The sequence below is a fragment of the Triturus cristatus genome, chromosome 4_1 (genome assembly GCF_964204655.1).
Source record: "Triturus cristatus chromosome 4_1, aTriCri1.1, whole genome shotgun sequence".
Taxonomy (NCBI): Eukaryota; Metazoa; Chordata; class Amphibia; order Caudata; family Salamandridae; genus Triturus; species Triturus cristatus.
Genome location: NC_140585.1, coordinates 92990933 through 93006996, shown reverse-complemented (window position 1 = coordinate 93006996; position 16064 = coordinate 92990933). Strand labels below are relative to the sequence as shown.

General features: G+C 45.7%; 1 protein-coding gene across 5 annotated transcripts in view; it reads right to left on the bottom strand.

Annotated features, from left to right (window-relative positions):
- LOC146839635 (uncharacterized) overlaps positions 1–16064 on the bottom strand; it is a 533093-nt gene that overhangs the window by 453930 nt on the left and 63099 nt on the right. For all 5 annotated transcript variants that reach the window (XR_014980691.1, XR_014980692.1, XR_014980693.1 and 2 more), the window contains exon 3: positions 6846–6916. Coding sequence is in view for 2 of the 5 variants with exons in the window: in XM_085650363.1 (XP_085506489.1) it covers positions 6846–6916 (71 nt within the window). In the remaining 3 variants the exon portion in view is untranslated. The remainder of the gene's footprint in view (positions 1–6845; positions 6917–16064) is intronic.

The following is a 16064-nucleotide window of genomic DNA, read 5'->3' as shown; positions in this document are numbered from 1 at the left end:
GATATTCAGTTGTGGAACGGGAGTCGCTCGTGGTTTATTGGGCGATTAAAAAATTGAAAAAGTTCCTTTGGGAAGTTAATTTTGAGGTGAGGACAGATCACAAGCCTTTAGTGGAGATATTCATTAAAAAGGGTCTGGATTCAATATCTAGCAGGATTACTAAATGGATAATAGGGTTACAAGAGTACAATTTTGCAATCAAGTACATACCAGGGGTTGAGAATAATGTGGCGGATGTCCTGTCACGGCTCACTCTCATATCTATATCCAAGGAAGATGATTGTGAGGATTCTGATGAACTAGTTTGTGCCATTGAGCAAAAGATTATTTGTGAGAAGAGGTGGTGTGATGAAATGGCCATAGATACTGGTTTAAATGAAATCATAGATCTTGTAAAGAAAGGTTGGAACAGTAACAAGCAAGGATCGGTTGACTCAAAAAAGTTTTGGGGGGTGCGTAATGAATTGTCGATAGAGAATGACCTCTTATTTCGGGGCACAAGACTAGTTCCTCCTGTGACTCTTAGGAAGGAACTCATAGATCTTGTGCACTCCTCTCATGCAGGTATTACAAAATGCAAAGAACGGTTGAGAATGTCATATTGGTGGCCAGGCATGGATATAGAGGTAGAACGTGCAATTCGTGATTGCATTCCATGTACGTTGAGTGATAAATCCAAAAGCACACGTGTCCAGCCTATGGTCTTAAGGAGATGTCCTGCAAATCCTTGGCAAGACATTGCTTTAGATATTCTAGGTCCAGTTCATTCAAGTGGGTCTCAGACTTTTGTGTTAGTGGTAATTGATATGTTTTCACGGTGGCCTGATGTTTTCTTTCTTTCAACCATTGATTCATCTCACATTATCAAATGTTTGAGGAATTTATTCTCTAAAGAGGGAATACCTGAATCTATATTGACGGACAATGGAGTGCAATTAGTATCAGATGAGATGAAGAGTTTTCTGGCATCTAAAGGCATAACACATAAAACATGCTCCCTTTATCATCCAGAGGCAAATGGAATGGTGGAGAGATTTAATAGGGTGATTAAAGAAACGAGTGCACTAGCTAAATCTTTGTCTTTAAATTGGAAAGATGAGGTGATTAAAAAAATTGAAGAGTATAGATTAACTCCTCATTCCACCACTAGTAAAACACATTTTCTTTTGTTTAGAGGAAGAATCCCTAATACCAGTGTGGAACCTACTTGGGTTAATAGGTATGAGTTGGGGAAAGGTAAAGAAAGTAAGTGTGACAATGAATTGATTAAAAGGAAAGATGAAGAAAAAGGTAAATTGAGGAAGTCTTACTTTGATAAAAAAAAAACTGTTAAAACAACTAAAGTTGTGGTGGGTGACTTGGTAATGATCAAACGTCCTGGTTTGTTGGGGAATTCGGTCTCCAAGTTTATGAAACCCATGAAAGTGATTAAGGTATTTAGAAATGCTATAAAAACTCAGGACCACAGAATCTGGAATTTAAACAGAGTGGTAGTAGTAAAAGGAAGAGTGGAAGGTTGTCGTAGTGAAGGTGATGGTAATATACACCCGATAACATCTAAAGGTGGTAGGAATCGTGTTTCATCTAGAGTTTGTAAGAAACCATCTTATTTATTAGACTATGTTTAAGGAATTTATTGTATTGTTTTGTATGCATAGAAATGTAATACAATTGTAATTTAATTTTGTGTAACGAAGGGAGGTGTGTAGTATGTCAAGAACATGACATACTCTTTCAATCTCTCATTCTACTATTGGTTGACAGGTTAAGAATGTTTGTTGTGTCAGCTGTGATGTCACAGAACTCTATGTGGTAAGTTTTATATGTAAACTGGTTCAGTGGTCGTTGGTCCCAGCTTCTGGATGGATGGGATCTCTTCTATGGATTAAACTTACTACCATCAACCTGCCTGTTTCCTGGTATCTTTAAGAAGAGGAATCTTACAAGGAGCTTCAGCCCCAACATTCTAAGGCTGGGCAAACCCATAAGGCGAAGGAAAGGAGGGGGGAAAAAGGGATATGGGAACATGACCAGATTACAACATAGGGTTAATATTTTAATTGTAAATAAAAATGCAGTTTTGGCATGTCTACAAAACTTTTGTGTGACCTGCAGGTTATATAAACCATGTCTCCCCCCAACACCTTAAACCCGGCGCGCTGTTGCAGCACGTCTCTCTTTTTCCAGTACTGGCTCTCAACCCACTGTGCTATGACAGCAAAGGGCTCCTATTCCATTTCTGTTCCTTCAAGCTGACAGGTGGCAGTGTATGCCACTATGTTGGAAAACGTACTTGGAGGATCCTGTGTTATCTGTGACTCAATAGTGTCAATAACTGTGCCCCATTTATACAAGTCTAAGCTCTACCGTCTAAGCCCCGTAGCTTTCCTGAATGACCCTCCTTAATGACCACATCCATAACAGGCCCTTTTGCCTCCATCGCCTAGTGCAAGTCCTTCCTGTCCTTGGCTGAAAGAACACAAGCTTTCCCAGCAGCGCAAAGAGATTAAGCTGTTGCTCTGTTTCTTCCTTCCAGGAAAATATTGCTGGCTGGAACCAAAGATGGACAGAATGATGGCTGCTGAGTGAAAGCGTGGGTTCTTTTTGAGACCTTGCCTTTAGCAGGATAAATGGCGCGATCGTCATCAAAGGTGAGGATGCTCTGAAGTGGGTGAAGTCTGAAAACGGTGCCCAGGAATGTATTCAACAGACAAATAGTGTTCGATGTCGGCCTCGGTGAAATACCGCTATGTTCAAACCTAGACACCTTTATGGAAGTTGGTATCCTTTCAGTGGGCCTATTGAATCCGACAGGCAATTCAATGGCAGCGGCTTTGGCTTTGATGTTGACCCTGGTCTCTGCTGGTTCTCAGGAGGGAAAGTTCTAAAAAAGTTTCTAAGTGCCCACATTTGCAAGTGTTTAGGGTTAAATGAGTACACTCTAACAGCAGCCAATGGTTTTAGACCATGTATGCACCACTTGGAGATTAGGACTCACTCTAGCAGAAGCCACCAGCAAGGTCCAGGGCAAATCCAGTTGGAACTGGTTAGCTGGGCTCATGAGGGAGGAGGCTTCTTGCAGCTTGTGTAGCCCCCTAGCTTAACGGGAGGTCAGCTATCTGACCCTTGGAGTCCATGTCTTTGTCCTGGGCACAAGTGGGAGCAAAGACAGCCCTTGGAGTCTCTTTTCACAGGTTTACCAGCAGGTTCAGTCCTTCTTTTGTCTCTGTGGGAGTACTCAATGAACCAATAGGTAAAATGATATTGGGGAAACCCTAATTATTCTGACATAGCTGGGAGGTTGCCTGTAGACAATCCCACATTGCAATCCATTGCAAAAATCCAACATGGCAGGACATATATCCCCCTTGGAAGAGCTCTGAGCATACCCCTGATATGTGTTTAGGGAAATGAGAAAATCCCTCTCAAACCAGTTCTGAAACCATTTTCCCCCAACTGGGATTAGAGCCATCCTGGCTTCCTGGACAATGTTATTGGCAGGCCTAGGTGTGAATTACATCTGCCTGTGAAAGGGAATGTCCCTTTCCCTTTGAAGCTTGTTCCGTCGTTAGGCACACCCTCTAGGGCATCCTTTCAAGGAGGAGGTCACATACCCTCTCACTCATGGCCCTTTTGTCCTTTCCTGGGAGCCATTACCCACTCCTGGCAGGGGAAGATCAGGGTGCCAAGTGACAGCATCAGATTAACTCAGAAAGGCTACTAGAGGCTTTACTCTACAAAAATAACGTGGACAGACCCACTAAGGAAGACTCTACTGTAAATGTTGGAGTGCCAGGAACCACTTAGGTTTGTAAGAAGAACCCTCACCCACCAACCTAGTTGGTGGCATGCTTCACCATTGGGTTCCCAACTGGGTAGCCAAATGCTATCCAGCTGTACTTCCAAGCCTGAGTTACAGTGGAGCGTTTTTTTGTGTGTTTTGATGTGTGTGGTGCTCAAAAAGTGGTGAAGTTAAAAATATCTCTGGAATTCCTTGCAGACCAATTTTTTATTCCCAGCGGCCCAGGATATGATTAAAAAGAAGAGGGATAAAATGAAGACTAGTAATTGGTCTTCATTATTCTACTGGTCGACATGTTTCAGCCTCGTAAAAATATTGAGGAGGCTTGCTTCAGGACCAAACAGCGTGAAATCATTAAAAATAGTGCGGTGGTGGCAAAAATAAGCCACGTGTATTTTTTGCAGCACACGTGCTAAGGTGTGCTGTACATGCAGTGGTGTGACCGTACTTACGGACCCACTGGTTGATTTAAAACACTGGCTACGTATTTTTTGTAGCTTTTACAGATCCTGGGAGGAGCGAATGGCTGTAGTCACACATTCGTCAAGGCTGGACGCCCGCTGTCAGCACCTAATCCAGTCTCCTCGGGATCGCGATCTAGAGGCTTTAGGCAGGAATAAGGTGACTTTTTAAGGTCACCTTTTTCTTAATAGTTATATCAAATCTGCTTTGGAATTAAAGTATATATGAATTAACTCTTAAAATAAATGGCTATGGTATTTTTCCAGCTGGGTAGAGCCACCACTTGAGTAATAAAAAAACGACTTTGGAGATTTTTCACTGCCTGGACAGGTAAAACATAAAATACAATGTCTAGCTTTTTCATATCATGCACTCTGTCCTATGGGCACTCAAGGCTTATCTTAGGGGTGACTTATAGACAATAAAAGGGAAAGTTTAGGTCTGTCACAAGGGTGATTTTGGCACGCCAAAATGACAGTTTGAAAACTTCCCAGCTAGGCTGCAGTGGCAGGCCTAGAGTCATGTTTTCACTTGTCACTTTAGTGTTGGCACAATAAGTGCTGCAGTTCACTAGTGACATTTAACTTACAGGCCCCAGGTACACAGAGGTCTGTCTACTAGGGACTTATAGGCAAGTTATTCATGCCAATCTTACATGTTCTAAGGGGTCAGAGCACATACTTTGGGTACTAAACAGCAGTGAATCAGTTTTCAGTGTGGACATGTAATTTCTGTTGGTGTTGCTTTTAGTCGTGACCTGGCTGGTGCAATCTGCATTCATTGGCAGGTGTGATCTGCATGGTGGCCAGGTGTGGGCTGCATTGATGGCCTACAGTTGTGGGCACGTATTTTCTGTAGTGGTGGTCGGTAATTGTGAACAGATGTGCTCCATAGACTTTGTTCGCAATGATGGCCCGGTGTGATCCCCTTGATGGCCTGCAGTTGTGGGCCATCGAGGGGATGCTGTAATAGTTGCTTGTAGTGTCAGCCAGCAATACAATCTAGCAACAAAGTAGGGGATGACCACACAAAAAGAGGATTTTCTTACAGCTTCTGAATATTTCTTTCTGCTAAATGAGATTTGTGCTCCCTAAAGTATTTTCACACACATGCTGATCATTCACGGAGGGCGGTTTCACAACTTAATGTGATTTTGCAGCTTAATGTTATTTTGCTTTAAATGTGTTAGTACGGTCCTGCTTACTTTGCGCAAATGGTGATTTTGCACCCCTAAATGTGTCTGTGTGATGCTGCACCAAACCAAGAATGGTATGCTGTCACACATACCTCCTCAATTTCTTGTAGCCACCTACCTACTACTACATTGCACCTTCCATAGCCAGAATCAGGGATCAGTTGTGATCCTGATTTTCATAAACACTGCATACTAATATTTAAACATCTAAAATTGTATTGGTCAGAACACTACTTCATTACTTTCAAAATCTTAATCTTACCACAACCTGTACTTCCTAAAAAGCTGCAGACCTCAAACACTTTACAACAAGCATTGATAAAGCTAAATGTTTTAGCTTTCATGTGATAACACATGCAAAGATAGACATAAATCATCCACCCATACTATTTGGTCTGCGTTTCTGTGCAATCTGTCTGTTTCTGTTCTATATATGTCTGTGTGTTGTTTTTATTCTCCAAGCTTGTGGTAGAGCTGCGTTTTACTCCGTGAGCTAGTGGTGCTGGTGTCATGCATCACTGCAAGCTTGAACAATAAAAAATATGGCGCAGACTTGGAAGGCAGAGAAAAAAGCATATTTTGCTGAAAGATGACAAAAAATAATATGTTTGCATGTGTGCATGCTTGTATTTGCTAGGCCTGGGTGTTGTACTCCGCTCCATTCGCGTTTTAGCACTCCATGGTCCACGTGTCCCAAAAAACTCTGCCCCGTGTAGCGGAGCAGAGTTTTTTTCCTGCTTGCACTCACCAATGGTAAGTTGGCAAGCACAAGCGAGGAAAATCCAACGCTAGACTGCTTCCCAGCAAGATTTCTCAACGCGGAGGGTCGCAGATGGTCGCTACTGCTTGCGTTGAGAAACCTTCTTGTCGCGTTGAGGAAGCTGCCACTCGAGTAGAACTTCTACTCAAGTGGCAGAAAGAATCTGCACCCTCTTGCGCTGTGCGTGATACCGTTCACACTGATTTTACAGTGCGGGACAAACACCAGGCGCTAAAAGTCTTCATGAATGGTGAAAAGTAACACACTCTCCCACCCGAGGAAATCCACGTAGCTTGGCGGGGTTTTCTTGGCTCTTCCCCAAGTTTCACGTAGCGGAACTCAGTGAACTTTGCCAAGGCCTAGTATTTGCACATTAAAACCAGACCTGTAAATGAGAGACTGATTCTCATGGAATCAGAGCATTTAACAATATGTTACTAACATAACATGATTCCTTCCCTTCAGTGATGTGAGAATTAGTAAAATTTGCATTAGACAAACACTTGTTAGGCCAGGGATGGGATAGTTCTAGTGCTGGATGTTCTGCGGGTAGCAACACAGTCTGGGGAAGACAGGGTTGCATACATTTATCACAGGGTTTAGGCACCTTGGTGGTGTTGTATTACCTTTCGGTTTAATGCTTTTAACTTCTCCTTGACTCACATTGGGGGTAGATCTTTGATGAAGGGAGATATTCCTGTAAAATTGAAAGACAGACTTAGGTTCCATAATATTATAAGCATCAGACTGCAGGTACAGGGTAGAGATACCTTAGCAGGTTTCCCAGCAAGTACAATGTGAAAGACCAGAGGTAGTGGTTGACAGTCAAATATAACATATTATCAAATGTATTTAGGTAATTCAGCTCTCCAGAATTCTTGTCTTATACACTTACAACAGTGTTAGGAAATGTATATATTTTTTTCTGGGGTGAAAAAGTGAATCAAGAATCTTTGTGACAAATGTTCTATATTAGCTAGCAGGCAGTAGTATACCTCCATAGGTCACAAGCAAACAGACTCTGAGGATATATATGAGATCTTTATTTGTGCCAATGCATGGGACTGATATAATGCAGTCTCTTTGTGCATTCACTGTATGTTGAAAGCTATACTTCTTTTGAAAAATAAAAAAACAACAAAAATATTTTATACTTAAAAAAAATAAAAAATCAGGCAGTTTCACTACCTCTTAATAAAAAATAAAAAATCAGACTGTTTTACAGCCTCCTCCTCTCTTGCATTCTTCTTTTGCTTATTACATATACCCATGCACTGCTTCTTGGTAAGATGCAATGGTCTGGTCATTGATAGTGGGGAGTGTAGTTTCCTCTCTAGCATGGGTACCCAACAATGACTGAGCCACACAAGGAGCTTTGTATTACACATCTTCCTTTGTCTTTGTAGTAGTAAGTAAGTAATCCACATTTGTAAAGCGCGAACACTCACCCGTAAGGGTCTCTGGGCGCTGGGGGCCGTCGGGAAGATTAAGCAAGCTATTGCCCAGAGTCACATGGTGCTGGGTTGACCTGCCGCCAGCTCCAGGGATCGAACCATGATCCCCAGATTCTGGAGTCAGTCACCCTGGCCTCGGCGCTACACCTCTTCCCTGTATAAGCACAAACTCAACATTCTTAAACCTATGTTTACTTGACTATACTCTAACACTTACATCTCAGTCCTGCAGAGCCCATCAGGAGCCAAATGAGTTCCCTCATTGCTAACTCACACAACACTACATATCCCCCTCTGTTAAATAAAAAAAAGTTAAACAGTTTCTATAAATATATACACAATCACAGTTCTTCGATGAGCCTTAGTGTCACTCTGACTACTTGTCCCAATCAGGTCTTCGGAAACTGGGAACGGGCAGTAGATCTGCTGTGGCGATGCAGAAGCAACAGCAGTCAGGGAGCCACTTGATGGAAAAGCGAGGAGCCTCGTGTAAGGAACTTCCCAGAATGTGGAGCAGTCACCATTTATCCTTTGATGGTCATGACATGGCATGGCTCAGCATCGAAGGGAGCATCGACTTTTGTTTTCTCGACTGACAAACAAGCACTCAATCTCCTCTAGTAAAAACAATGTCTGTTGCATGTCATTGCTTGTTGACATAGGTCTTCATTTTCCTTTTATAAACCATGGGGTCTATTAGGATGGCGGACGGATGGCCGCCGCCGTGCCGGCGGTGGTAACCGCTGCTCTGGTGGCGGCCATCCGTCCATGATCGAAACCCGGAAAACAGCTGGTCACATTAGCATGGCAGTGTTGACCGCGCCGGTGAGAAATTCCGCCCGCCACTTTTCCTACGGTAGCAGTCTGCACGCTTCCATGGCAGGCGAAGCTGGACCGCTAAAATGGGGCCGGTGCAGGGCCAGGCTCCGCCGGCATGATTATGATGCTGGCGGTAGGCAACCTTTCTGTGGCGGTCGAACTGCCATGAAGAGGCATGCAGAGAATGTCTCCGGGGGCCCATTACGGACCCTCAATGTGTTTGGGGGGGGTGTGGGTGCACTAGGGGGGTACCCATGGTACTCCTCTAACCCCCCTACATGTCCCTCTACCGGGTGGCAGGCACTGACATGCAGTGGAGGGATATGCTGGACATGCTTTTTTGGACATCGCGACTGTCCTGCTGGCAGCACTGCCCGCCACAATGTTAAAGGCCACAATCGTACCACCACGGTCAGATTTTGGCCGCGGAGGATACTAATTGGACCGGCGGTTATCCCGCGGTCCTAGCGGGCGGTGTTTTCCCGCTACCATGGCGGTCAGAGTCACTCCGACCGCCATCCTAATAGACCCCCAAGTCTTTTCTACGGGTTTCTTCCTCAGTATTTTGTCTTTTGTTGTTCAATTGTGCTAACGTAGTAGTCATTGCACTCCCGAATATCAAGGTTGCAGGGATTTCACCTGTGGTCAAGTGAGGGGTAGAACGGTAAGCTTGCAAGGTATAATTCAACACAGTTTCAAGGTCAAGCTTTTCCAACATAGCACGCTGGGCAGCTTTCTTTAATGTACTCATGAACCCGTTTGACAAGGCTATTGCGCTGTGGCCATAAAGGTGTGCTTTTCTGATGCTTCACAACCTGATGATCAAGAAAGTCTCCGAATTTTTGACTGTTAAAAGGTAGGCCATTGTCAGATTTTAAAATCACAGGAACACCTCTTGTCTCAAAGATGTTGTCTAATCTGTCAATGACTCTTTCTTGAGTGATGGATGAAAGATGTTCTATCTGCGGAAAACTGGAGCATCTGTCAACAATCAAAATCAGATTATTTTTTTAACCCGGCACTTTCTGGTTAGCTGAAGGGATGCCGCAGCCTGGAAGAATCTGACTCTCCCATCAAGGGCAGGTGACTACACACACAGTACAACCCGCACTCACCCTTTGGTAGCTTGGCACTGAGCAGTCAGGCTTGCCACAGAGGCAATGTGTAAAGAAAAGTCACAGCGTTCATCTTTGGTAAAAACATGGCACGTCACAAATGAAAGACTTCACACAGAATGTGGATAAAAATATTGTTTTCGTTCGACAAACACAATAAATGAAAATCATTTATTTCTACGCATAAATCAAATGTGGCAATCCTATGAGCAGTACTAGTACCAACTGTGTTGATAAGATACCACTAGTATGCACACATGGGCCAATTCCTATTCTGAACCCTATAAATTCCTTATAAGTTGCACCACAATGTCAGCACCAGGCTCACCCACACATTAGAATTCAGCAGTCGATGTGGTCACTGGGGAGGGCACCACTCTCCAGATGCCACTGGTGTGGGTCCCTAGTAGTAGATCTTTATATCCCTGAGATCTCTTTGAGAACAGGGTACAAGCTGACTGGTGCCACACTTCAGCAGCTAGTCAGCCCAAGGCCAGCCACTATTCAGAAAGGGCTTGCAGTCCCTTCCAATGGCAGTCGTCCAACTCCCCATCCCAACCAATGTCTCTGAGGGCCAGCCAAAGGTGTGCCTGCTCTAGAGTTTTAGCACAGCCTCTGCACCAAGTCTTGAGGGCCCAGGACCCACTGGACCTTCATACCACCTATACCTGTGGTACTGGACCCCTTGCTGCAAAAAGCTACAAAACCGAGTCCAGGTTAACTCCAACTTTACAGTGAGCCAGCACCTGATGAGGGACTTCAGAACTTTAGTGACCCACCCCAGCAGTGGCCCAGCAGCTCCAGAATCTTCACTCCAAGGTACCAGCTCCTGGCCACGAGGTGCTTTTTCGCGTGAATTTGCCCAGCTGTACATCTTCACTGCACCTAGCCCACAAGGGCATCTGCAGTCAAGCTGTTCTCCCGCGGTCCCAGAGCCCTCGCACTTGCCTACAAATCCCCCTTTGCTTTGCTTTCACAAGTGTCTTCGTAGTACACCTGCTACAAAGTCCCCCTTGTTCCTTGCTCCTGAAAAACCCAGGGAGCTTCCGAGAACCTGGCCTTGAAATTTTGGACCTTGACCCTTAAACCTTCCGATTTTCATAGGTGATCAACAATAATAAAAATAATATCCACATTTGTAAAGCGCGAACAATCACCCGTAAGGGTCGGGAAGATTAAGCAAGCTATTGCCCCGAGTCACATGGTGCTAGGCTAATCTGCTGCCGGCACTGGGGATCGAACCATGATCCCCAGATTCCGGAATCAGTCGCCCTAGCCGCGGCACCACACTTCTTCCAATAACCGATTCCCCCGCAAGACAATCCCCCCCCCATGACACAACCAGTACTCACACCCATTCCAGACCTATCAGCAACCCACGGAAAGGGCACACATCCCCCCAATAACTTGTACATGCATCAGAGTCATTGTTTTTGTCGTAATACTCTGGCCCGTAACATTCTTTTCCCTTGTATATACTGTGGTTTTAATCACCTTGTACACAATGTTCTACCACTGAACACAAAAGTCACTGTAGTACACATCACTATAAGCTTCACCTTGACTTGACAGCCTTGTTGACAAACTTGCAAGTATATAAATGCTTTCATTTATATAAGGCACAAGAATACTCATCAATCCGCATCTGTTTTTTTTGCTATGTGTTCAATCATTTTTTGGATATCTTTAATGAAGGTTTTGTAATAATTTGTAAAAGAAATAATCCTTCTACAAAGAAATAATGCGCATGCCCGACAGAACCACTGTTTTGGTTTGCCAGTCGTAGAGTAGGCCCCTGGATACATGATTGCAGTCTATTCCAGTAGGAGCACAGTCAGTGCCACATCCCACTACTAACCAGTGCCATACCCACCCTAGGTATGCTGAGTACCTTTTTACAGGGCGCTCACAGGGTTAACACCTACCCCAATCATGTAGGCACCTGTTCCTGAACTGTGTAGGAGGAGTGCTCACATCTTCCTGCTGCAGTACAATGTGAACGTGCCCAGAGACCCAGGGTCATGAATAGAGAGCAAACAATGAGTAGGAGCACAAAAAGAGCAAAACGTTTTGTGGAAATACCAGTCAGAAGGCCATGTCCAACATTGTCAAGAGGACCAAAGAAGTTAATGGCAATTATTTACCATGCACGCTTTGGCAACTCTGACATGTTCAAGGGGTGTTGAGTAGTTTTTAATGATAGGCAGTTACATACATGACAGGCCTTTAACTCTTTCAACTCTCTCATCGAGATGAGGAAACCAAGAGAGCTTGTTTTGTGCCAACTATTTCACATTGTCGTTCATGGGCCACTTCACTTATCTTGTGTTGTAAGTTTTCCAAAGTTACAATTCTGAAACCTCTCAGGATAATTCCTTCCTGAGTCACAGACAATTCATCTTTAACATTTTTAAACTTCTGGTATTCACTGTCACTGGCAAGAGAGTGAGTATGCTGGTTCCAAGACTGATATGCAATAATGTCCTTTAACTTTAACATGTCACTAATTTGACGAATGACTGACAATTTGTTCTATTTAATTGGCAGTTGGTGTGCTTGATTTAACAATAGCATTTATGTAGGCTTTAGTCGTCCTGGAAGGGGTACCATGACCTTTTCTAGGCACTCTTCAAAAGTAGTCAGCAGTGTTTTGATCTTTCCCTGAATGTGGCAAAATTGGGTAATTGTATTCTTGTAATCGTAGTTCCTTAATGTTCAATGAGAGGAGGCATCTTGGCCTTTGGATTACCAAAGTTAGTCAGTAATGCTTGATGTTCTGGCACAAGCCTAAAAGGCTTTCCATATAAGACAATGTGGAAATGTTCACAAGTCCACATGACTGCTAAACTTTCTTTATCAGGTTGTGAATAAGCAAGTTCTGTTTTGGACAAACGTCTGCTTGCATATGCCACAATATGCTTTGAGCATTCCGGTGTCAATTATGCTGTGCAAGGATGGCACCTAACCCAACTGGGCTAGCATCAACAACGACCTCGGTATGAAGCTTTGTATCAAAGTATGCCATTTCAATAGAGTTCTAAATAGCTTGTTTGATTCTCTTAAAACTTTCCTGGCATTCATGTGACCTATGAAATGAAACATTCTCTTTTTGTCATATCACTCAACGGACACTTACAGTGGCAAAGTCTTGGATGCATCTAGAACAGTAACTGGCCATGCCAAGGAATGAACATAGAACAGTAACTGGCCATGACAAGGAATGAACATAACATGGAAACATCTTTTGGGGGACAGGCAGCTGACGACGCTTGCACTTTAGCTGGACCGGGGTATCATACCCCCATGAGAAAAGATGTGACCTAAGAATTTTTGCTTTTCCTATGCAATTCACATTTCTCAGCATTCAAAGTCAAACCGGCATCAGCAAATAACCAATACACTTGAGTGAGAGCTTTATCATGCTTCTCTTGAGTAGCTCCAAAAACCAATATGTCATCACTATAATTGAAAGCATTATTTACAGGATGTTTGATACTTCTAATGACATCTTGAAAAAGCTCTGTGGCTGATGACACATCAAAACTGAGGGGCATATTCACAAGGAACTATCGCCGAGTTAAAGCCACTTTAGCACAGCTAAAGTTGCGATAAATACATCGCCCCATTCACAAGCTGGTGTAAACAGCCCACATCACCAGATTACCTGCGATAGCAGCGGCAAAAAACATTGCCACGGTTGACCCCCACAACTATCGCTAATAAGATGCAGAGTAGGCGTTCCCGTGCCAAAAGCCGCGACAACACCACTCTTCACATTCACAATGAACAGCCAGAACTGCGATAAGAACATAAAACAAGCTATAGCACCAGGAAAATAACACCTACCCTGACCTGATGCTAAGTTGGACCACAGCCTGCACCACGAAAGGGAGACCAGCCCAGAGCTAAACCTGAAGAACAACCGATGCACCAGGGCAACTGAACATGCAGCCCGGAGGGCAGAAAGGGAAACAACATCCGCCGCAACCACCCCCAGGACCCCCCCTTCCCGGCACCCTCCTGACCAAAGACATGCCACATTAGCTACACCCAAACACATACAAAATATTCCTTCCTGATGTCCCACAATCACAATTGGTGAAATGCATGTGTTGTCACAAAAATGAGCATCACACATTCATTTCCAAAGCAACAAATCAAACTTTATTAAAATGAACACTGAAATGAACTGAAGACACATGGCAGCTCCCCTCGGGACAATCCGTAGGTCACAGCCTGCAAGACAAAAATCATGATGAGAAGGTGTGTCCTGCACACATCAAAGGACAGAGAGAGAGCAAAGGGGAGAGAGAAGAAGAGAGGGGGAGAGAGAGAGAGAGAGTACCGCCCCTGTGCACCCATGCCACACTCCTCACCGGCTGCCACCGATGTGACTCCAACCACTTGTCGGTATGTAGTGCATTACATTAGGTCACCCATCTGAGACAGACTTGTCATCTGAAACAGAGTCCAGATACATGATTGGCACAGTATACAGCATTGCACACAACTACATCGCCTGCTGCCCTTGCACACCCAGACAAAGGCACCCCAGTCCCTCCCACTGCCCATCGGAGCATGCCCGCCCATGCTCACCCAGGCCGCACTGCTCACCTTCCATCACTGGCGTGCAGACAGGAGGTCCCACCATGTGCAACTGCAAGCCACAAGCCCGGGGCCCTCGGACATGGCACACTCCACACCATGCTGCCCCGCTCCGCAGGCCACCAGGTCTCACGTTTGGTGCTGGGTCTTGATTACTCCATTGCAGAGGACATACCAGTGCACAGGGCATCATCACAGGCTGCACACCCGCTCAGCCCAATAGGTGCCACTAACTCTGTGACCCGCGAGGCCACTCCACGTGGCGGTAGGCCCGTGTGTCCACTGGCTCTGGCCTACAGTGCGGCCCAGCAGGGCACACAAAACCTGAGCTATCCGGCCCTCCGGGACGGGGCATCATCGCAGGCTGCACACCCGCTCTGCAGCACAAGGTGCCCCTAACTCAGTGTACCCAAAGTCACAGTCCCGTGGCAGGGTGCCTGTGCCAGCTGCAATGCTCCAGGTGCCACTAACCCTGTGCAACACCAGTCAGCAACCCGTGACGGCCGCAAGGCCTCGGGTGCCACTAACCCTGTGCGCAACAACTCATGGGCCGTTCATGATTGAGAACCGTGGAGCGTCTGTCATCCAGTCACCACTGGCAGAGGGGAAAGTGACGTCGTCGGCCCCTTATGTTGGCGGAGTCACATGGCCTGTGACAACTGTGCCGGATGGTTGTGGTGTGCCTGCAAACCTGCCCTCAGGGAGTGACTGTGACATGCTGACAACCAGACCAGTGACCTGCACACCACCAGCGATTAGGCCTGCTAGGGGTAGCAATGAGGACCCACCTCGAAGCGTAAGCAGAGTGGTCTGGCCTGCCGTACGCCAGACCAGCGCAATGCTTGTAACAATGACTCATGGGATCTGGGTGTGGTTCAGTCCATGTCCGGACATGGAAGTGACTGATGCGTGTGTCCCTGTTGTAGTGTTCACGGGACCCGGTACACAATATGCAATGTAGCACCTTCTGACTGGCATCCCACAAGATGAGCATCATTGACGCAAGGGGCATCACTGTCCCTACATTAATAATAATCCACATTTGTAAAGCGCAAACAATTACCCGTAAGGGTCTCTAGGCGCTGGGGGCCGTCGGGAAGATTAAGCAAGCTATTGCCCAGAGTCACATGGTGCTGGGCTAATCTGCCACCGACATCGGGGATTGAACCGTGAAACCCAGATTCCGGAGGCAGTCACCCTGGCCGCGGCACCACACTCCTTCATACATGAATGGTGAAAGACATAACACAGCAGTGCATCACTGGATATTTATTGCACATCCAGTGCAGTTCTGCAGCTGGAGAGGTACAGGGCAATGCCAAGCACACTACACAACATGGGCCTGTGGAGGGCCAGCCAGAGTCCATCCGGGGACAACAAGTACTGTGGGAGAGGAAGGATACAGTCCGCAGTCTGGTCGCCGTGTCATTGGTCATCAAGCAGGTTATCGCAGTCCATGTCGCGGACCAAGGTGAGTGCAGCGGAGTGTGTCGGGGGTCAGTGGAAGGTCATGGGGCCATGTGCGGTACCAAGCAGAAACAGGCCAGGTGGCAGAAATGAATGCTAGTGCCTAATCCTTCTGAAAACAATCCCATCCACATTCCCGTCCTCGGATGTGTGCTCGGCCCTACCCGTGGCTGTTGCAGTACCGGCTGCGGCACTGAGTGCCACTGACACATCCGGGGCCGGTGGATGATTGTTGATCGCACTGTGTGGCAGTGATACATCAGGTGCCTGAGTGGATATGCCAGCCACACTGTGAGGCACTGACACACCAGGGGGCAGAGATGTGGATGTTGTGGTGCAGCAGCATTCAACAGCACCACGCCTTGCGGCAGCAATGCCATGATGA